The sequence below is a fragment of the Marasmius oreades genome, chromosome 4 (assembly GCF_018924745.1).
Source record: "Marasmius oreades isolate 03SP1 chromosome 4, whole genome shotgun sequence".
Taxonomy (NCBI): domain Eukaryota; kingdom Fungi; phylum Basidiomycota; class Agaricomycetes; order Agaricales; family Marasmiaceae; genus Marasmius; species Marasmius oreades.
In genome coordinates this window covers 1,503,025-1,522,827 of record NC_057326.1, presented here as the reverse complement: position 1 = coordinate 1,522,827, position 19,803 = coordinate 1,503,025, and the positions used below count along the sequence as shown (strand labels likewise).

Genomic DNA, 19,803 nt, shown 5'->3' with positions numbered 1-19,803 from the left:
CTTAGATACGGTGCGCCCCTGCCTTACAAAAGGTCGAGGCGTCTGCGTTTTAAGGTGATATAGGTTAACCTGCAGTATCATGACGAATGACTCTGAGAACATTCGAAGGTTCGGAATTTTCGGCTGAAAGTCGAACTCTCCTTCCAAGTCGACCAGGGAGGCATCTTCATCATCCTGAAGGTCTACCAGCTCTTCTGTCCGCTTTCCTTTGGTCAAGCTGAATAGGCAAATGAGGGCTGATTTAGGTCCTTTCAATGGATATTTTCAACTTCAATTTGACTCACCCACACCTTCTTACAGTCTCGGTACGCTTGAAAATAGTCCAAGCATTTATCCCTATCAAAGTCATATTTGGCCATACAAGCCATGGAAGCTTTCGAGGCCTCTGCACATGGACTGGCGCATCCGTTTGAGAATCAGTCAGAAGTCATGGTCGCGAGAAAGTTGAGTGGTTGTACGGACTCGGTGAATCTCGAAACTTCTTTACCCTGTAATGTTTCTTCTCGTCATGAAAAAGAAAATGGAGGACTTGCGAGATGTACCTGAAACTGTTCAAGGTAGTTCGAAGGCGTCGTGTTCTCGTTGGGAGCGGGAAGGTCTCCCTCTGGTTTCGCCATGAGTATGACGCGCCTCGGTCGAGATGCGTCGGTATATAACCGAGAGTTGCCGCAATAAGTCATATCTTCGCCACTCAATTGGTAATATTCAAAAAACGTTTGCACTATAAAACCCCAAAACCCCATTGCAATGTAAAAAACTCGTTAAGACATTCCTCATTATCGAAATGCCAGGTCCCTCAAAACGAATTGCGGTGGCTGGTGGAACTGGAGGAATTGGCAGCCACGTCGTTGAGGGTCTCCTAGAAATCAAGGAAAAGCACTCCCTTCATATCATCGTTCTATCCCGTTCCTCTAAACCAGACGTCATTTACGCGGGTGCTGCTGCTCCGGTCATTGCTACAGACTACAACAATGTCCATACGATCGAGCAGGTTCTTCGAGAGCACGACATAGACACCGTCATTTCAACCATCGTAGACACCGTCCCCTCCTCTTTTAAAGCCGTCCAGCAACGCCTTCTTGACGCAGCCCTCAATGTTCCGTCCGTCCGTCGTTTCGCTCCCAGCGAATTCGCGGTTGATTCCGAAAAGCTCCAGTCAACCGTTGTGTTCTATCAGTCCAAAGCTCTTATCGTCCAATCGTTGCGGAAGGTTCGAGAATACAATAAGGACTTCGAGTTTATCAAGTTCAGTTGTGGACTCTTCATGAATTATTTCGCGTACGGCAATCCCAAACCTGATGGTGGGAAGGCCCACGGACATCTCAGACAGTTCCCGTTTGTCATCGACATCTCAAAGGGAACTGCAGATGTTCCCGGAGATGGAAACCACAAATTCTGTTATACGACTGCGGAAGACGTTGGAAGATTCACCGCCGCCGCCACACAATTGGAGACTTGGTCCGAAGACGGCACAATGGCTGGGGACTTCCGTACAATCAATGAGATTATACAAATGGCTGAGCGTGTAACAGGTGAGTAGATACACAGATCTACAGTGGGGTTATTCACCTAGGCTCCAAATCGCAAGGGAAAACGTTTGATGTTAAATACAACACCGAGGACGACCTTCTTGCCAGAATGAACCCGAACCCCGAAAGCGCCATGACCAATTTTTACTTGGAGGTTCTTCTCGGAATGATCAGGGGAGAGTGCGACCAGGGAGCGGAGTTGAATAAGCTGACGAACGTCAAGCCAACTTCGGTGGAGAGCTTTTTACAGGCATGGTGGGGGAATTGAAGTGCAGGTGCAGGTACTAAACATACACCCAACGGCGGTCATGGAAGCTTTGGGGACCACCATGTTGAGGAAGTTGTACCATACTGGCAGAACAAGGATGATGGACGTGCTATTGGTTGTGAAAGGCTGCGTCAAAGCGGGAGATTGCCGCTTGTATTGCCGATCAATGTTACATAACTGAGACATGGCCTCCTTTTTGTCATACAGGGATACCCATTTTTGGTATGTTCCTGAGTCGATGACATGCAAGTGCCTGCACGGCCCGACATGATCCGAACGTTCGATTTAAGGATGAAAGCAACCAAGCTTGGTATTTCCCGAAATTCCGGGCCTATGACGGGTGAACATCACCTGAGCCTTCCTCGCCTGATGGTTGATAGATATACTACCTCCGCCGGGAAAGAATATTCAATGTGATTCCACTTGTGAATGGCCGGGAAATAGCCAGCGTAAATCGAAAGCAGGGAGCGTGGCTACCGTGGTTGCTTGTAGAAACCGTAGTGGCAACAGTTGACGAGCACGAGGTTGAGTTACTCGGTCACCACTGACATGTTGGCTTGTCAGCCGCCTTCCCTTCAAGGTTGGAACTGCTCCTAAATGTCTGTGGACGACTCTATTAGTGTACCTATCGCTTATCTGAATCATTGGCTTGCTCGGCTGGACATATGATGACGAGGACCGGGATTGGCTAGTTCGACCTCGGTACCGATCTGGTGAGAACGACAAACCATGTAAAGATGTACATGGTTGTCTGTGTTGGGAGTCGGTTTGACGTGAGAAGGGTTCGACTGGTATTCGATTATTTCTGGCATATGCTGTTATCCCACGTGGGAGTAGTAGCACCGGGAAAAGGGCCTTTTCTCTTGATAAATCTGCTAAGGATTTTGGCTTAGAGGAGAGATGAAGAAGTGAGCATGGTGGGTGTCTGCGGTCAGAGTTTGACGGCGGCTGTGCAAGTAAGCATGATGACTTTCTCCGTAAAAGTAAAAATTTAATGGGATCACGTTCACGCGTCTCACCCTTGAGCCTTCTTCCCCTTTTCCCATCATCTATAGCTTCTCTTTTGGCCTTGATCTTCCTGTATTTTTCTTTTTATTCTTTCTATCTCACCTCAGTTTCCATATTATTATCTCTGTGAAGACCCAATTTCTACGTTTATAGGTGCTAGATGCCTCCAGAGCCTAAAGCCAAGCTTAAACGGCGATCCAGCAGAAGAGAACTCGAGTCGGAATTCAAGTTTGATGGCGGCCATGCGAGGGAACTTGAGCTAAAGAGGAGCAGAGGTGTGTTGCATCGGGCATCATTTGGGTTTCTATCGCTGACTGGGCTCATATTTTAACAGGAGAAGTGAGTTTGATCCCTCTTGTTGTCGTGCAGGTCAATGAACATGTTTCCCCTTTTCCCAGGTCAGCTGCGCAGAATGTCGAAGGTACGGATGCTCGATGAATGCAAAATGATGACGATTCTGGATTAACACTTTATCGAAGGCTCAAAATCAAATGCGACAAGCAGATTCCGTGCACATCTTGCCAGCGTAGGGGTTGCGCAGCCTTGTGTCCAAACGGTTTGCCGATCCTCCTCTTTACTGTGTCATTGGAATGACGGAACATCTCCGCAGGTAGTCTGGCCACCGGTCAAGGCACAAGGTATTTCCACATCTACCCCGCAGTTTTTTCCACTCACCACGTATCAGATTCGTTCTTGCTGCCACTGAGCACCTTCATCGACGAATATCTAAACTCAGCGGTCGAATTCGGGAACTCGAAGACGCTTTGGCAACCCTTCATAGCAAGCATTCCACCCAACCACATCCATTACTTACAGGGGAAAGTATCGTCGAAGATGTCGGTGAAGAAGGAGAAAACGAAGCTGTCGAAGGTCGTCTGAAGACAAAGGTCACCGAAGATGATGATACAGAGGTCGTGAATGCCGGCGGGGAAGTGATTGATACTTTTGGGACGTTGTCAATCAGCGACCATGGAATCTCCCGATTCTTTGGTCCTACTGGTGGCTCAGAAAGTTTACTGATGGTGCGATCCCCGTTATAATGCTCTTCGACGTCGCTGAGTCCTCTACAGGCAACTCCGTGCCCGTCCGAAAAGAACAACCTTCCTATTAAATCACATTCTCAATCCGTGCAACGCAACTCCGCCTCGCCGATAGGGAACGGCCGGGATGCGTCCTCTCTGTCACCAACTCTAACTAGCAACTCTCACTTTTCCTCCAACTCCACCACTACATCCTTCCTATCAGCGGTGGCCGCTGATGCCGATAGTCAGCTTTCGGCCACCTTCGCCCTCTTTTCCCGCACCTTTCCATTCACGCCTCTAGGGCTTCCTCTATCAGAGATACAATCTCTCATAAAGTCGTACCTTCCACCTTACGAAACAGCAATCCAACTTATCAAAGTATTCTTCGACCAGGTTTCTTGGTTATTTCAAGGGTTAACCAAAGACCAAGTAGAGGAAGATATGATCCCTTCGATCTATCGCCGAAGGCGGGCGGAAGATCATGAGAGGGACTGTCCGGACATCAAGATGCAGACTGCGAGCTGTTCTAATTGTGAGGAGATACCGCCACTTCATTCGGAAGAGGAACGGACCGGACCACACGATTTAGCGCTTTTGTTCATCGTTTTTGCCATAGGAGCCCTCGTAAACTCTGATGACAAGGATACTGGTGTTTCCGTTAACAATCGGCAAGAGGAATGCGAGATGAAGAGTCGTCAGGGATCGGACGAATTCAAAAGTCCAAAGCATACAATCCCCCCCATTGTCGAACACTATCACCAACTGTGTCGAGCCGCCCTGTCACTGCAACCAGTACTGGAAAAGCCAAGTATAGTCAGCATACAAGCGTTGCATCTGCTAAGCATATACAACGCCCTAAGCGGAGATGGGGACGACAGACTAGGGAAAGGGGAAACAGGTATGGAAATGACATGGAACTTGTTAACCCTTACCAGTCATCTGAGTATGAGTATTGGACTGCGTGAGTACCGCTTCCCAATGATGACATCCAGGTTACAGTTTGTCATGCAATGCTGATTTTGTGCATTCTTTCACACAGATAGAGATAGTGCCAGGTGGGGACTCAGTCCCAAGATGGTTCAAAGGCGAAGGGTAGTATTTTGGGATCTATTTGTGGCCGATGTGTGGACGGTAGGTCTTTGCATCCTAATTATTTACTTGAATTTAATTCTACTGTGATATTACAGAGTCTACATACTGGTCGTCCGCCTGCCTTTTCACTTGCTTACATCGACTGCAACTTTCCAGAATACGTCAACGACACCACCAAGGGGCAAGGTGAGGCAGGAAATGATCAATGTTGGTGCCAGCCCCAGTCTCTTTTATTACCTGCTGATATAACCTTTTCTTATACAGTTGGAATATGGCAATTTCGCTTCGCGGCGGAATGTGTCGCTGAGATATCCGCTCGCACACTGACCGCAGAGACTCCCACGTACGCCACCATCATGGAATTGGACAAGAAAGTCAGAGGATTCCCATTACCAGATGTTCTTGTTGACAGGGATCCCAATCGACGGTCGACGGATGATGATATGGTGTTGTCGTTCCAAATATGTTATATTGAGCATGTTAAGGAGGCTAGTAGGTCTATTCCTTTGGATGCTTGATTGATCATGCATATGCTCACGGTCATCTTCTTCAGTGCTAATATACATCCATCGATCCTTCTTTGCTCAAGCCATCATTGACCAGCCCATCAACCCTCTCAAGAGCACATACGCGCCGAGTTTCCTTGCGGCATATCGAGCCTCTGGAACATTGTTGAAGTCGGTTCGGGAACAATTTGCAACGTGGCCGAACACTGCTGGAAGGTATTGGTCAATGTGGACATTTGCTTTCAGTGCAGCTGTACGTTATTTCTGTACAAGGCTACCTCGACGCGATACTCATTTCCCCCTAGGTCGTCTTTGGGACTGTTGTAACAAGAGGACCGAGATCGCCATTGGCGCAGTCTGCGATGATTGAGTTGGATCAGGCTTGTATATTGTTCTCTAAAGCCGCGGCATACAGTTTGAGGGCATCCAGGGCGTTGGTAGGTGTCTGTTTTCTGGCTCATCCTTCTTCAGTCGGAATGTTTCTATTTCGATTCATCTTTACCCTCTAAAATGAATAACAAACAACATCACTAACGACCAACTAGCCGATTCTCACGAAGTTGAGGGAGAAGGCCCAGTGTGCTCTGGTCAGCGTACGAAATGAAACCTCGCCAATGTCAGGGGAAAATGGTGGTTTATTATGGAATATCAAAAACGAAGATTCCGCGGATGAACTGTCCATATTTGCTGGACACACTAGGCTCATATCTGCGCGCCAGAAAAGCACCAGCAAGGAGTCATCTCCTACCGTCGATAGTCCACCAGTGGAGATGGGACAACCGCCTGGACAAATCCGAATTGAACCGCAACGTCACTCCAACAGACACGATACGTCGTCTGCTGTACAGGTGCAGGGTCGTGGTCTTTACGGAGAAGATATAGCAATGGAATTGGACCCGTATGACTCTCCTGACTCGCGGTCATCGACCTATTCGATACCACGACCTCGCGATCCATATCCTCCTGCGGAACAATCTCAATTACCACTCTCACAAGTAGCGAATCTAGGCGCTCATCCTGATCACGGGGTTTCTCCATCTAGCGCTCTTTCTCCAGTTAACGGAGGATGGAGGGACGATGAGGGTGCTCGACTCCATCAAATGGAATATAGTATTCGAAGGAGTAACCTATCTCAAACATATACCGAACCGACAACAATTTCAATCCCCCCCGCGACACCCCCACCCACAAATGCATCTCATGCCAGGCAAATACGCCAATCCCATCAACCAATTCCGCTCGTTTATTCCTATGACAGGAGCCGTCCAAACCCTTCGAACGAATATTCCTGGTCCTCTCAAGGGCATCCTTACACACCCTCAGAATCCTCTCCAATCCGGCTTTCTCATCCTCAATATATACAGGATCACATGTACAGACCGTCACAAGAGATATATGCCACAACTGGACCGGGAATGGACTCGTATCATGGATACCATTCGCAGTCTCACACGTCACAACATGTTCCGCATCAGGCGGGACCGGGGCCGGGGCCAGGCAATGCCGCACTCGCAGGCCTTGGCTTGGCTGCGAGGGACTCGCGGTTAGACGAGAGGTGGAGTTCGTTCATGCAGGATTCTGGTTTATTGGATGACGTGAATAATTATCGCAGTCGATGAAAGAATGCCTTGGTTTTCGATTTTGATTATTATTATTTCGAACACTCTCACTCCTCCAATAGACGCTAAGATTTCTACGGAGAAGGACAACCTAACACCTTAAAATTTGATATGGACCGTTTTATGTAGCACTATGCTCTTATTCTCCTGTTTGTTACAAGCTTTTAATGTGCTTTCGCTCTTACATGTATTTAAACATATGTATTCTACTGTATCATCCGCTAGAAGAGTGTTAGTACAAACGCGGTGGTTAGATTGGTCTATATAATGCAAGCCGGCCATCCCAACCACAGCTGGCGAGAAAGCCTTCTTCATACAATGACCACGCGCAACCTGCAACAAACTCGGTATGCCCGTCGTGGATGTACACTAGTTGGGACACAGGAGCGACTGGCATGGTGTTCCATCTGGTAGAGTGTGGGTCTGAGTTGAGTGAGATCAAAGAAGTGAGTGATTAGCTTACACCCGACATGTCATATCGTAACTTGCGCTTGCTAGCAAGTCACCATGATGAGGACTCCATTGGACTTTTTTCACAGCATATTCATGCCCAAGGAGAGTCGTCTCACAGGCGCCACCAACCAATCCCGTCTCTCCCATCTTGATCATTCGACAATCCCAGACCTTAATCGTTTTGTCAACGCCACCACAAGCGATGGTAAAGGTTTTGTACTTGTTCCAGTCTAATGAGAGGACTTCGCTTCCTGATGCGGGTACAGTCAAAGCGGCCGCAGATAAAGGTTTTGTATATGAGTTGGTGTTGGATGCGTACGCCGGTGCTCGTAAATCGAATATCTTCACAGTCCCATCGGTGGAGCAACTTGCAAGAATGTCGGGATGATGTGGGGAGAATAAGGCTGAATATACACAAGACGAGTGAGCTTGTAACGTTAGCAGGGATCGTGGTCGGTCTGGCGTCCACTGTCATTTCGATTGATCAAGGTAAAGGTGATAGTCAAAGAGTAGACATACCACTTTAATGTTTCCGTCCCAAGAAGCGGAAGCGAAGGTGTCTTTTTTGACATTGGACCAGTCAACGGAGAGGACTTCACGGGTGTGTTCATGCCAAGCTGCAATTGCTAGATCCTAAAGAATATTGATCCCATTTTCGGAAACAAAGATAGTGATGCACAGACGTACGTTTAGCATGATATCCCACATCCTGATAGAACCATCGCCAGACGCCGTCACAACTTGATTCTCGTGAACCTCGGACCAAGCAACATCGTATAAACCATCTTGCGTCTCGAAACTGAGAAGAGAAGCTCATTAGGAAAAGAGACGCATCGACAGCGATATACAACGAGAGACTTGCTATTTATCGAGTTTGATGGTCGGTAAACCTCCAGGACCCGGTATCAGCGAAACCAGATGTAGCCGTCCATTGCCGACCAAGCCAAAATTAGCGGAAGAGGCTAGCACAAGCCTGTTACCGTGAAAAGGAGACCATTTGAGGGCATAGTGAGCAAAACCTGGTGTCTGAAGGAGTGCTGGAGGGGGTCTGTTCATGGATGTATTAATGGGCAGCGTTCAAGACATATTCACATGCCCCTGGGAGGCGCTTTGTTCACATGCGTTTTACTGTCCCCGATATCCCGAGATCCCTCATATCCTCTGGTCAAATACTCCCAAGTGTTACAGTTCAAGAAGCAGTAGAGCGCGTCGCGAACTTTCTTGCTCCTGGAAATGTTACGGTCTTGACAGGTGCGGGTGTTAGCGTCGATTCTGGGATCCGTGCATATCGTGGCAAGGATGGACGATATATGAATCCAAACTACAAGTGAGCAGTAGTACAATTATTGAACAGGATACTGAAGCATGTTTTCAGACCGATATTCTATCATGAATTAATGGATGAGACGGAGAAAGGGTCTTTATATCGGTGCCTTTTACCCTCGAGTTTTCTTTAAGTCTGGCTCATGCATTGCGCTAGGAAACGATACTGGTTACGTTCTTACCTTGGGTATCCAGCCGTTCGAAATGCTTTCCCAAACACAACACACTATGGATTGTCTGCTTTACAATACGCAAGAATCGTGCCTCGTCTCATAACCCAAGTAAACACACTCTCGTGGCAGTTCACATGAGAACTAACGACGCTGCGGCCAACAGAATGTAGACGGTCTTCATCACAAGGCTCTTTCCATGTCCTCCATCGGTCCTGTTCATATGCAAGAATCCATCTTAGAACTTCATGGCACACTGCATGTGAGCCCTACCCATCCGCTTGTAAACCTTTGAACGTGAAATAGACACTCTTCGTTATTATAGCGCGTACGCTGCAAACATGGGCACGTGGTTGACCGAAATACATTTCAAGATCGGCTTTCCGAGGCAAACCCAAAATGGCTCAGTTTTGCTCGGGAGATAGAAAGAATAGGTCAAGAGCCTAGAACTAATCCTGATGGTGATGTTCGTCCAGATATCCCCCCCCCCTACTTCTTGTACGAGAATGCTTAATTCAGTCACTCATGTAGGTGGCCATAGAACACCTCGGTATATCTTACAGCGACTTTGTGATACCTGAATGTCCGACCTGTCTGAGCGAAAACCGTCTTAATGATGTCGTACGTTTATCACAATTGTGGGAGCCTCAGTTCGATTCGCTCAAGTCTTCTATTTTGTTCTAAGCACAAACCCGACCTAGTATTTTTCGGAGAATCGCTGAGGGCAGAAGTCAAGGATCGATCGTAAGTGCCATTGGAATTGAACCTTCACGTCGTTGATGGTCTTCTCAAATAGTTTTCACGACATTGAGAAAGCCGACAGAGTACTTTTGATGGGCACGACTCTTGCGACGTATTCTGCATTCAGGTCAATATCTCTGTTCGAGTATTCACTGATCCTTATTGTGCTGACTTCAGCACTGCTACAGGTTGTTGAAGAGTGCCGTGGACAATAAAAAGCCTGTCCTCATGGTCAATGTTGGACCATCTCGCGCAGACGGCATCGCTGGCGTCGAAAAACTGGATATTCAAAGTGGAGCGATTATGCCAGACGTGGTGAGAAATATTTTGTGAGTGCACCCTTTCAACCAATAACCATTTGCTCACTTCGCCTGCAGGGGGACTCGTGCAAACCAAGATACCGTCATCAATACAATGTTGAACAGTGGGGTTGTTAAACCTCCTCCTACAGATGACGACGACAGAACTCCGCGTGCTGCTGGTTGAAAGCGTACTAGAAATGGATGGGAAGGTGTGGAATAAATTACTAGCCTGAAGAATCAATTAGAATAATGCAGAGACTGAAGTACAACAGTGTAAGAATGCGAATGGATGATATCAACGTTTATAATACAAGTGAGATCAATGACCGACACGAAGGGTAACGCAGGATTGGATGTCAAATTTAAAAATATTCGAGGGGAGAAGATGAGGCGTCGTGATCGAAAAACATGTATCCCACACCGGTGGATCTCAAGTGTGGGTCACCCTCGTCCATGGTACATTCAGGGACGGCCGCGCTCTTGGTATCGCCTCTAGGAGAGCTGAGGGGCCTATGAGGCTTATGTTCGCCTTCCTCATCTTCGTCCTCACACGTAGACCACCGGGGCAAATTCAACATTGACCACGACCAATCCCTCCAACACGGAAAGGATCGAACAGGATCGGTCGCAGATGTGGTCCTGTAGATTTGGGGAGGGCATCGCGCAAAACTGAGGTATTCCATGATTTCAGATGGAAGTGTTAGTTCAGGGAGCACGGGAAGTGGGTTAACAGGGTCCTCTCCAATCGATGAAGGAGAGATGTCTGACGAAGACAGAGAAGTGAGGGACGAGGTCGAAGACGCAAATGATCTAGGAACAGAGCTTAGAGGTGACGACTCTGCACGATCGGACCTGGAGCGGCGGGCCGAAGGGGGGGTCACTTCTATCTGTGAGCAGCCTTGGGCGGAAGAGTGGTGTCGCAAGGACCGCCGTCGAGAGCTAGAATGACTGGCGTCGTTCAAGACCGGAGCCAAGGGATTGAAACGATGTGAGGACTTGTGGGAACGCGTGGAACGACGTGGGGCGTCTCCAGAGGACTGTGAGCTAGTATCTGAGCCAGAGGGCGAGGGGTATTTGTGTAGTTGGGCTGTGATGAGCTAGCAAAGGCGTCAGGTTGAGAATGGCGACAGCAGAGGTTGAAGTCAAACAGTAAACTACCTGGTTTTGAACAGACTTCTTATTGTGATCACTAGGAGTACTACTAGGCTTCCGTGATTTCACCCTCTCGTTCGTTTCTTCGACTAAAATCCTAGTTGTATGCGGCTTTTTGACGTTGCCAATGCGGATACCATGCTTTCTTGATCGATGCTCCTTCCAATGGGACAAATCGAATAAGCTCTTGCTGCTTAACTTGATAATCCTGTCGCAGAGGAGGCACTGCACGTTATGTGCATCGATGTGTCGGGCATGGGGATCATTTTTGAGCTCTTCTTCCCTGGCCTTTACTGCCTCTAGCACTTTCGGGTTCAGAGGGTTTGGGACAACTTTCTTTGTTATGACTTTCCGGTTCGCGTTGTTGTTGCTGATTCCACGCCCAAGCTTCAATAAGACGGCATTCAGAAATTTGAAAGGAATTAAACGCACGTAGATGGGAGTGGACGTGAATCTTGGAGGTCTCTCCTGCACCAAAACGCGTTCATAAGTGTCACGATGAATAACGAGAGAAACAGACGCTCACTGCATGTTCGTTATATGGATATGGGGAACAGGTTCTAGTGGTGTCGGAGAGCGGTTTTCGTGATATCTATCCCCTACGATAATCGGGGTCAAGTTTCAGAGATGGACTTTCTATGTCTCGGTGAGTGGCATCACCCGGGGGGTGGGGGTCAAAGAATAGCGCCCGGGCCACGTCCCCGTCGAACCGACAGTGAAATCAGTTCTTTCACTCGACAAACGTGGATAGAAACCCCGGATCACGGGTGCGAGGAACTCAGGGAGGAGTTCAGGCCAAGGTCCACAAGCCTCTACCATTCGGCAATCCAGCAAAACAAAGGAAAGATTATTTGTTGTAGAAGGAATAATGCAACGAAGGACAAGAATAAACAAAAGACTAGATGGCGGTATCGACTAGAAATACAAAACGAGTGGGAACCAACTTGAAAAGGACAGGGAACATCATAATTAGCTGAGACTCTCTTTGAAACCACGAATAAAGGAACGGAAAGGCAACAGAAACCAGCCTAGGGCAGAAGGGGCTTCTTTCTCTGAAGGAGCGTAAACTTCCGTTCTCGGCCTAATAGACGGTGGTTCTGTGGCGTCCTCAGTTTCTTCCTCCAAACAACGCTTCACGCCACTCTTTTGAGGACCACTGCTTTCTGCTCCCTCTGGGGAAACTACCGTGGAAGAAGATTCCACAGAGGGTGGCGGCATTGGTACACCGTTGGGTGCAGAACATGTCTCCGGGGCTACTTGTTTCGCTGAGGTATCGGAACTACCGGGACTGGTTAGCACTACTGGTTAGATTGATAGACTGCTTGAACCTACTTTGGACATTCCGTCTTATGTTTTTCCCAAGATGCGAGGGTATAATCAGCTTCGCCTTCCAGAACAATCGACTTGCCACATGTTACACATTCAACGTGCCTCGGTCCGAACGCTTTAGCTCTTGGATCATTCACGATGCGTAACTTTCGTTCTGCAGTCGCAACTCGACTGCTGGGGCTGAGGACATGTTTCAGCGGATTGGAAAGCGGCAAGAGACAGAAATACGCACACAACGCCACCACATCTCGCTTGGTGACTTGACCAATTACCCAGGCTATACTTGGAATTACCGTTACCCAGACGTATCCACTTCTTACATCGTTTACAGAGGGCTTCGTCCGGCTTCACATCGGCCGCTTCACACTCTAATATTGTCTTTCTCTCTGCTTCTGTGGTTTTTGTGCGAGTTGTTGTGGTGGTTGTACCAGTTTGAGATTTGTTGTCGTTCTCTTTGGCAGTATGTGTAGATGTTTCGTCACTTAAAGTCGTTTGAGTTAGATGACAGACAGCTGAGCTCTCAGAAGCGGTGGGGGAAAAACTCACAACAACCCAGAGGGTACCTTTGCGTCGCAACGTGCTCGATGAATTTCCCAAGGCTTGACTGAATATGTTTGTCTTTTGCGTAAGTTGACTGTCTTCTTGCAACGAAGACATATGACGTGATATGGTTCGACGTCGCTGGCTTCAGGCTGATTCTTGAAGTACTCAATACGCTCAGCTTCTGTACGGCGGACTTTGGTAGTGCTCAGGATAGATTCGGCTACAGAAGCGTCGTCGTCGAACTCCGAATTGGAGGGTGTAGGATTCCTATTACCACAGTCAAATAAGGTATTCCAGCTCTGAGCCATGTGGACCTTACTTGAGCGAGACCGACGAGTTAGGCTTGTGAGATCGAAAGACAGGCTTGTGTATAGAGCTTGATGGCGAGGAAGACAAGACTTTAAGTTGTTTCAGAGATTTCAGAGATGATTTAGATCGTATGTGGGATGTCTTCTTCTCATTTGCCACGGAGTCCGGTATTTTGGAATCGCAACGTTGACGCTGGTAAGAGACTTCAGGTACCCTGTGGGGATTGGAAAGGAGAAATGACGGTTATTTCGCAGCCAGTAAAAACGGTGACCCGGACGGACTTAAATTCCAACTTCTTAGATGAGGGACTGTCAGGTGGCTGAAAGTGCTGCCTCGTTGATGTATGGCCTGAACAACAGAAGAGAAAGAACGCGCACCCTCATTTCCGAAGCTTTCTGCTGTCTTACTGGAGATCTTTTCGAGATTGAGATCGGCTTTTCCTTTTCGAGCTCGTTAGTCGCTACAGAAGCCACCGATTGGGCACTATCGACGTCGTCAGCATAGTAAAACACGGGTCAAGACGCGCCGACCATACTCGTGATCATCCTCCAGCTCTCTCTTTTTCTACGTAAATGAACTGATTGTGCGGAAATGTGAAATGGGTATTTGTGTCTACCTTGGCTCGGCTCTTGTATGTGATCTTAACCACCCTGGGAGAACAGGCCATGAGTGAGGGAGCCAAAACGGAGAAAATAGCCCTCTGACCTCTCTGGACTGATATCAGGTGAATCCATAACAGAGCAAAAAGAGGATATAATGTACAAAAATGAAAGGGGTGGTGGGAGAGTAAAGACAAGAGACGCGCCTGCAGCGGAGTTGCTTGTTGTTTATCATCAAGTGCCTTTCAACAATGAGCTCAGACGTCTCTCCTCCGTCATACACCGAATCGCAACGTGAACCCGCAGCAAACGCCGGGAACTTGCTTGAAATACACCACGGACTTCAGTGTGACGGCTGCCTCCAGAATCCAATCGTTGGGTCGACATACAGGTGTAAAGAGTAAACGTTTTTTTCCGTCCTTCACTATTTCTTTTATGAACAGAATGCTCAAATCTAGATGCCCAGACTTCAAAATATGCTCGAACTGCTGCGATAACCCTCCACCCACATTTCAGCATCCTAGAAACCATCCAATTTTGCTCGTACGCTTCATAGGACCAGATCTTATTCGCGACACCGATATCATACACCTTCAAATAACCTGCGACAGTTGTCAACAACGTCCTCTTCGAGGAATGCGATTTCATTGTAAAACGTGCCCGGATTACGATCTGTGTCAGTCTTGCGCGGCGCGTCCACCCACCGATCATCCAAGTACCCATCGTTACATTTGCCTGTCCACTCCAACAATGTGGACCTACCACTTTGGGCAAAGTTGTGATGGTTGTGGTTTATACCCCATCGTTGGCCCCAGGTACCATTGTGTCAAGTAAGGGTCTTTTTCAGTTTTCTTGCGATAGCGATAACCCTCGCATCTTCCAACAGCAATACGTGCGTTGATCAATATGACCTGTGCAGCGATTGCATGAACCTCGGAATTTTCCATCCGGCCAGTCACCCAATGATTCGAGTTCTTGGACAGCCGCCTCCGGGTGGGTCTATCTTGACATGACCTCAAGTTAGGTCGACCACACTGTATTGCATATATGTATAGTGAGTCGCGGTATGGATAGGGGTAGACAATGACAATGTTCTTGACACGGTCGGAAGTCTGGGTCAAGGATATCACTCTCTATCTTTATGCATCGGCCATCTTATCGTTATCCAAACAACCCATTGCCTCCTCTCTTTCTCATCCTCTTCTTCTGCCTTCTTCACATTCCAAGGGCGACTTGAACATCCATTCAACTCTCGCTCGATCGCAGATTCGACGACAAGTCCCGCTTGAGCAACGGCTCTTATGAATGATTGTAAAGTGTACCTTCCGGTATGAAGCCCAGCCACCAGATGAATACATGCTCCTTCCGTCCTCTTCAGCAGCATTTTGAGAGAGTCAATGAAAACGCAGTGAAGGTCTGGATTCCATACCGTATCGGCAGCGATGATCATGTCGAATAGCCTGGTTGGTTCCTGAGGGTGTGTACCATCATCACAAAGAGAGTTTGATTCTGAACCCCAAGCGTATGCTATGGCTTTACAATTCCCTTCCACGGCGTTTCTAGAGATATTCTCGCAGAGGGTTTCGATGAGCTGCTGGTCAGGATAATCGCTGATCGTGACCCGTAGTCTTTGGTGGGTCTTTGCGATCACGATTCCTGGAAGACCGGCACCAGCACCTAATTCCAATAGACGAAAACAGCTCGATTCAGGTTGACTTGCCTCTTTATCTCCGATCAAGTCCGGGAGACCCAGTTCGTCAAAGTGGTCTGCTAAATATCTCGATGATGCCCATATCGATGAGGCGTGAAGAGACCAATTAGAAGAACGTGTGTCGGGTGTACGAAGCACGAGTGTGGATGGCTTGTTATCTCCGCTCCATGAGCCTCCCGAATGTAGAGTGTATTCAAACAGTGATCCTGAGGATGAAAGAGTGATAGGTTGATAGCCGTAGAGGGTGTTTAGTGAGCTGTTTAGGATCTCTTCTGGATCTAATGCCTTCGATATGCTGTCCGTAGAGCTGATACCTACCATCTAGAATCATGAAGGTCAATGGTGCACAATTTCTAGAAGATCGACAAACGTACTCGATTCCCGAAGCAGAGAACAAAGTTTTTCTGAGTGTATGATACACATCACAGACGCGTCTCACTGACTCGGAATAACGGTCCGATCGCAAAGAGTATCCGTCCCAAACCCTGACGTTGGAATGTAGATGCCAGATTCTATTTAGCAAGACAAATATTCAAATCTTTTGGCTACGCATATTTGACACGACGGGGGGAGAGCTCTCCATTACTGTACATTTTTCAGATGAATGATCTTCCGGAAAGGATATAATATATACTAGCGAGTTGAAACGTCCTTTGAATTCAATATCGCACAGTTGGCGCCCCGAATGTCAACACGGAAGCGAGTCGATAACCTTGGCACAGTTCCTAATCCCTTACTATGAGAAAAAGTCCCACTAGAGAATGACGACGTACAGTGAAAAGGATAATATTATCTTCAGTGACGCTAACGTCCTCAATCGACAACCCATCCACAACAGCAGCATGAATCGACTTGCTATATTCACTAGGAATAAGTCCAGCCTTGGGTCCATTTGAAACCCAGTTCTGTCCAGACGCTTCGCCATAGTCCGTAAACGGAGAGAAATCAATTGCATGCAGTCGTGATCCTCCGTGTACGGTAAGGGTGGTGCTTCGACTGCCGGTGACTCTTGCGAGAGTGTTCTCGACGTAGAAGACTTTTGAGCCAACGATGTAGGGACCACGAATCGTCGACGGAGGGTAGTTCATCACCTCTTTGGCGAGACAGTACTGACCCCACTGCTTCCAGGCCATGCGGAAAGGATCTCTGCGTGACATGTGCTTAAAATACGACTCTTTGATGAACAACCAGTCGTTAGGGGTATATGGAGCTTGAGGGTCTCGAGAGGATTTCCTAGATTTGATAGCGAGGATCCTCGTTTCTGGTGCCAAATAAAACACAGTGCTGGGAGAAAGTGAAAAATCGGAGCGTGGGGAACTGTTGGGACAAAATTCAATGACGGAACGGTCCCAAGCCTCTGGAAGTTCAAATTCACGGAGAATAGTAAACGCGGACGGTTTGGAGATGTTGTAGAGACACAGGAGCGGGATTCCAGACCTCCTGTTGATTCCGAGAAGGTAGGTCTCGTCCAGGAAGAGGACATCTTCGTCATCGAGCCACTGTCCACAGTGAAAAGGTGTGAGCTACGATTTCATATCTTGGAAAGGTACCAACCCTAGCATCAAAAGTGAACCAACTCATGATCAAGTGCTTCATTCGTGCGCCGGAAAATTCAAGCGAAATGGCAACTTTGGATCCACAGATAGTAATATCAATTCGACGTAGGCGGGAAGAAACCTGAGTCGAGAACTCGTACGACGGAGCGCATGCCCTAGGGTGTTTATTAAAATTCCAGAGATCCCTGAAATGGAGCTGGATACCGATCTGTCCCTGGTGACTTAATCCCGAACCTTTTAAAATGTTGGACGTTCAAAGACGGATAATTCACAAACCTGAAGGCATGACTAGTTATGATAAGCGCTTGAACCTGGTCGATAGCTAGGCTCTCGATACCGGAAGAAATGTACCGCAGATGGCGTGTAGAGGCTGGGAGCCGATTTGTTCGAGTCGAGGGCAGCTCCATCAAGTCGAGAACAGTGTTTCCACCGTTCTCCTTTATCTGCTGCAGAAAACCACCAGAGGCGCCAGCTCGGGTGGACTGAGGGATTTGAGCTTTCGATTCGTAAGTCCACGAAAGCCCGCCCCAGCCTTGCCTGTAAGCGTTCAAGAGTTGGAGTCTATACACAGGAGGGACACGCGCATGTGCTACGGGCCCATCCTTCATGCCCAAAATTGCAAGCTCGTATTTGTAGCGAAGGTCAGAGAAGTCCTTCACCAGAGCATGAATTCGTTTGAAGGCCTATGGGATATTAATACACGAGTCATAGCAAATGTCAATCCGGCACAGACCTTGCAAGCTCTCCACAAAGATGGAGGATCAAGGTAGCCCAAAACCAAGATGAGGACATCGTCGGGGACCTTGTAGCGGCGTACATAGTTGAGACGACGGCGAGAAGGCATTGAAGAGATAAAAAGATACAATGAAACTGACCATCCTCAATGACCAGCGAAGGGAATTTATACCCGCATAACCGTAGCTGAGTCGCTACTAGTAGCGGTGTCGAAGAAAAGAGAAAAAAAATATAAAAAGGTTGCCCCCAGCATCGGATGTTTACAGCCAGGCAATCAATCCGTCGTAGGAGTTTTGGAGTTGTTGTTTTACTTCGCCAACGAACGGAGTAGAGACGAAAAATTTTAGTTTCTTGATAGGCGCTGCGTGATCCGCGTAAGAAATCTTTTGTGAGAAGTACCGTTCAGACTGAACTTCACATTGGCCCGTTAATGCTACCATGTCAACGGTATGTGTTTTGCTTTGAGAAAAAGTAGGAGTTGGATTGATGAAAGTAGGGTAAGCGCCAGTATAACAATAAGAGCCTTCTGCCAGGGAAGCACCTTCCCATCTGGTCCAAAGCCAACTTGGAAGGTGGGTTCCAGAACTAAGGAGAGTTAGAGGGTGCGCCATATAATAAAACGTTGAAATAATAATTGTTGTTTGACTCAGATCGTCAACAAGAAAAATCTGGAAGTCGAACCACAGATGAATGTTTATTCCGACCCTAATCCAAGTGGGTCCAACTTTCCAAATTCGGCAAATCACTTGTGTTATGTAAGTAAGTCTTACCAACCGAGCATCGGTACTTCCCTGTTCGACATAGATCTCCGACCTTCCACGACATGGTCTGCAAGAAATGTGAAAGGGTATGCAACAGCACAACCTTCAATTCCCCACCTTCGCTGAGAACTATTACAGAAACTATCCAAAGTGGCAGCACCAGATCCTTTCACCTCCAGCTCATCCGCTATCAAGGAAGGGTCCCGCAAGGTTGGGGAGAACAAGCTGTTGAGTCGTCCTGGCAGCTCAAAGAACCGATACCAAGTACGTCGTTTACTATATCTTGATCTTGTCTACTTTCAGTTTACTCATCTTGATTGAAGCCGTATCAAGGGAAATGCAAAGATTGTAAGCAACCGTGTACTCAGAACAATGCAAAGTATTGTCATGGTACGTCCACGGTTTCTGTATGCCCTCTTCGGTGACTAACCAACTATGGCAGGTTGTGCTTACAAGAAAGGCTTGTGTTCGATATGTGGCAAGAAGATTTTGGATACGACAGGATATGTAATGTCAAGCAAGTAGATGCACTCTGGACATCGATTGTATCATTGTACGTGTAATACGCCTTTTGTAAATGATGTCTTACCAGCCATAACAGAGGCGGTTTATTCGAGAAACGTCCAAGCAGTGTTTGAGCTAGAATGTAGCGCCAAGCTTTGAGTTAGGAGTATGTGTCTTGCACTCTGCGCGTCTTACTTACCATTCATTCATTTGTATCACGCAGGTTCATTGAATACGGGATTCCTAAGCGAGCACGACTACAACTGAGGTTCCACGAGACAATTTTTGAGAATGTGTCGAATTAGTGATTCGTGCAATGGGTGTAGTCATCGAGAACCTCGTCAACGTTTCTAATCGCAACAGTTTTCTTTATCAACCCTTGAAGGAGTCAGATACCGTATCCATTCCTGGTTCATAACATAATTTCTCAAGTGTTTATGACTGTCTCTTCACGACCGACTTCAATAATCTCCGTTGCCGCTCCTAAAGTCTATCTCATGAAGGCCATTAATATTTCTATTGATGAGATGTCATGCAGTACTGGATTGTCAATTGTCCCCATCACGGACAC

At 47.5% G+C, this 19,803-nt stretch overlaps 9 protein-coding genes across 10 annotated transcripts; 4 read left to right on the top strand and 5 right to left on the bottom strand.

Moving 5' to 3' along the window:
* Positions 1 to 169: 169 nt before the first annotated feature.
* Positions 170 to 743, bottom strand: E1B28_007312 (uncharacterized protein; the record flags this gene model as incomplete). The annotated part of the gene is made up of 4 exons (XM_043152035.1): positions 170 to 217; positions 285 to 396; positions 463 to 488; positions 543 to 743. The coding sequence occupies 4 exons, from the start codon at positions 741 to 743 to the stop codon at positions 170 to 172; spliced, it is 387 nt and encodes a 128-aa protein (XP_043010120.1).
* A 41-nt stretch (positions 744 to 784) lies between these two features.
* On the top strand, positions 785 to 1,797 carry E1B28_007311 (uncharacterized protein; the record flags this gene model as incomplete). Its single annotated transcript, XM_043152034.1, has 2 exons — positions 785 to 1,532; positions 1,589 to 1,797. 2 exons carry the CDS (start codon positions 785 to 787, stop codon positions 1,795 to 1,797), a joined length of 957 nt encoding a protein of 318 aa, XP_043010119.1.
* Positions 1,798 to 2,813: 1,016 nt separating this feature from the next.
* On the top strand, positions 2,814 to 7,207 carry E1B28_007310 (uncharacterized protein). The gene is made up of 13 exons (XM_043152033.1): positions 2,814 to 3,080; positions 3,140 to 3,144; positions 3,204 to 3,226; positions 3,285 to 3,361; positions 3,416 to 3,443; positions 3,491 to 3,827; positions 3,876 to 4,788; positions 4,867 to 4,958; positions 5,015 to 5,126; positions 5,184 to 5,411; positions 5,473 to 5,678; positions 5,731 to 5,862; positions 5,971 to 7,207. Exons 1-13 carry the CDS (start codon positions 2,966 to 2,968, stop codon positions 7,042 to 7,044), a joined length of 3,342 nt encoding a protein of 1,113 aa, XP_043010118.1. The 5' UTR covers positions 2,814 to 2,965; the 3' UTR covers positions 7,045 to 7,207.
* E1B28_007309 (uncharacterized protein) lies at positions 7,010 to 8,565 on the bottom strand. Its single transcript, XM_043152032.1, has 5 exons — positions 8,360 to 8,565; positions 8,185 to 8,296; positions 8,017 to 8,130; positions 7,508 to 7,965; positions 7,010 to 7,451 (listed from the first exon to the last, which is right to left on the bottom strand). The coding sequence occupies exons 1-5, from the start codon at positions 8,551 to 8,553 to the stop codon at positions 7,295 to 7,297; spliced, it is 1,035 nt and encodes a 344-aa protein (XP_043010117.1). The 5' UTR covers positions 8,554 to 8,565; the 3' UTR covers positions 7,010 to 7,294.
* Positions 8,566 to 8,615: 50 nt separating this feature from the next.
* Positions 8,616 to 10,339, top strand: E1B28_007308 (uncharacterized protein; the record flags this gene model as incomplete). Its single annotated transcript, XM_043152031.1, has 10 exons — positions 8,616 to 8,824; positions 8,873 to 8,926; positions 8,978 to 9,101; positions 9,157 to 9,252; positions 9,316 to 9,456; positions 9,522 to 9,611; positions 9,676 to 9,734; positions 9,787 to 9,858; positions 9,920 to 10,060; positions 10,109 to 10,339. The coding sequence occupies 10 exons, from the start codon at positions 8,616 to 8,618 to the stop codon at positions 10,215 to 10,217; spliced, it is 1,095 nt and encodes a 364-aa protein (XP_043010116.1). The 3' UTR covers positions 10,218 to 10,339.
* A 56-nt stretch (positions 10,340 to 10,395) lies between these two features.
* On the bottom strand, positions 10,396 to 11,869 carry E1B28_007307 (uncharacterized protein; the record flags this gene model as incomplete). Its single annotated transcript, XM_043152030.1, has 4 exons — positions 11,712 to 11,869; positions 11,618 to 11,653; positions 11,192 to 11,555; positions 10,396 to 11,130 (listed from the first exon to the last, which is right to left on the bottom strand). The coding sequence occupies exons 1-4, from the start codon at positions 11,714 to 11,716 to the stop codon at positions 10,396 to 10,398; spliced, it is 1,140 nt and encodes a 379-aa protein (XP_043010115.1). The 5' UTR covers positions 11,717 to 11,869.
* Positions 11,870 to 11,978: 109 nt separating this feature from the next.
* E1B28_007306 (uncharacterized protein) lies at positions 11,979 to 16,095 on the bottom strand. 2 transcript variants are annotated; one of them, XM_043152029.1, is made up of 11 exons: positions 16,051 to 16,095; positions 14,072 to 15,997; positions 13,983 to 14,016; positions 13,902 to 13,930; positions 13,744 to 13,849; positions 13,648 to 13,685; positions 13,377 to 13,580; positions 13,061 to 13,324; positions 12,747 to 12,995; positions 12,518 to 12,694; positions 11,979 to 12,464 (listed from the first exon to the last, which is right to left on the bottom strand). In XM_043152029.1, exons 2-11 carry the CDS (start codon positions 14,098 to 14,100, stop codon positions 12,155 to 12,157), a joined length of 1,440 nt encoding a protein of 479 aa, XP_043010114.1. In that variant the 5' UTR covers positions 14,101 to 15,997; positions 16,051 to 16,095; the 3' UTR covers positions 11,979 to 12,154. The 2 variants fall into 2 exon arrangements, with proteins under 2 accessions (XP_043010114.1, XP_043010113.1); XM_043152028.1 differs by lacking the exon at positions 16,051 to 16,095 and having other exon boundaries at positions 13,902 to 14,016; positions 14,072 to 14,180.
* Positions 15,092 to 18,076, bottom strand: E1B28_007305 (uncharacterized protein; the record flags this gene model as incomplete). The annotated part of the gene is made up of 5 exons (XM_043152027.1): positions 15,092 to 15,997; positions 16,450 to 17,175; positions 17,231 to 17,453; positions 17,509 to 17,915; positions 17,966 to 18,076. The coding sequence occupies 5 exons, from the start codon at positions 18,074 to 18,076 to the stop codon at positions 15,092 to 15,094; spliced, it is 2,373 nt and encodes a 790-aa protein (XP_043010112.1).
* A 688-nt stretch (positions 18,077 to 18,764) lies between these two features.
* Positions 18,765 to 19,799, top strand: E1B28_007304 (uncharacterized protein). The gene is made up of 6 exons (XM_043152026.1): positions 18,765 to 18,814; positions 18,867 to 18,992; positions 19,052 to 19,118; positions 19,171 to 19,281; positions 19,330 to 19,398; positions 19,456 to 19,799. Exons 1-4 carry the CDS (start codon positions 18,791 to 18,793, stop codon positions 19,251 to 19,253), a joined length of 300 nt encoding a protein of 99 aa, XP_043010111.1. The 5' UTR covers positions 18,765 to 18,790; the 3' UTR covers positions 19,254 to 19,281; positions 19,330 to 19,398; positions 19,456 to 19,799.
* Positions 19,800 to 19,803: the final 4 nt, after the last annotated feature.

What these genes read in the sequence shown, in the direction of transcription:
- E1B28_007310 (XM_043152033.1), top strand. Translation starts at nt 2,966, where the DNA reads ATGCCTCCAGAGCCTAAAGCCAAGCTTAAACGGCGATCCAGCAGAAGA. An exon ending in TGAGCATGTTAAGGAGGCTA is followed by an intron (nt 5,412 to 5,472) that starts GTAGGTCTATTC and finishes CATCTTCTTCAG; the next exon opens with TGCTAATATACATCCATCGA. An exon ending in CATTTGCTTTCAGTGCAGCT is followed by an intron (nt 5,679 to 5,730) that starts GTACGTTATTTC and finishes ATTTCCCCCTAG; the next exon opens with GTCGTCTTTGGGACTGTTGT.
- E1B28_007309 (XM_043152032.1), bottom strand. Translation starts at nt 8,553, where the DNA reads ATGAACAGACCCCCTCCAGCACTCCTTCAGACACCAGGTTTTGCTCAC. An exon ending in TGTGGGATATCATGCTAAAC is followed by an intron (nt 8,131 to 8,184) that starts GTACGTCTGTGC and finishes AATATTCTTTAG; the next exon opens with GATCTAGCAATTGCAGCTTG. An exon ending in TACGATATGACATGTCGGGT is followed by an intron (nt 7,452 to 7,507) that starts GTAAGCTAATCA and finishes ACACTCTACCAG; the next exon opens with ATGGAACACCATGCCAGTCG.
- E1B28_007306 (XM_043152029.1), bottom strand. Translation starts at nt 14,100, where the DNA reads ATGGATTCACCTGATATCAGTCCAGAGAG. An exon ending in AGAAAGCTTCGGAAATGAGG is followed by an intron (nt 13,686 to 13,743) that starts GTGCGCGTTCTT and finishes CAGCACTTTCAG; the next exon opens with CCACCTGACAGTCCCTCATC. An exon ending in AACTCGTCGGTCTCGCTCAA is followed by an intron (nt 13,325 to 13,376) that starts GTAAGGTCCACA and finishes CTGTGGTAATAG; the next exon opens with GAATCCTACACCCTCCAATT.
- E1B28_007304 (XM_043152026.1), top strand. Translation starts at nt 18,791, where the DNA reads ATGGTCTGCAAGAAATGTGAAAGG. An exon ending in TCTGCAAGAAATGTGAAAGG is followed by an intron (nt 18,815 to 18,866) that starts GTATGCAACAGC and finishes GAACTATTACAG; the next exon opens with AAACTATCCAAAGTGGCAGC. An exon ending in GCTCAAAGAACCGATACCAA is followed by an intron (nt 18,993 to 19,051) that starts GTACGTCGTTTA and finishes TCTTGATTGAAG; the next exon opens with CCGTATCAAGGGAAATGCAA.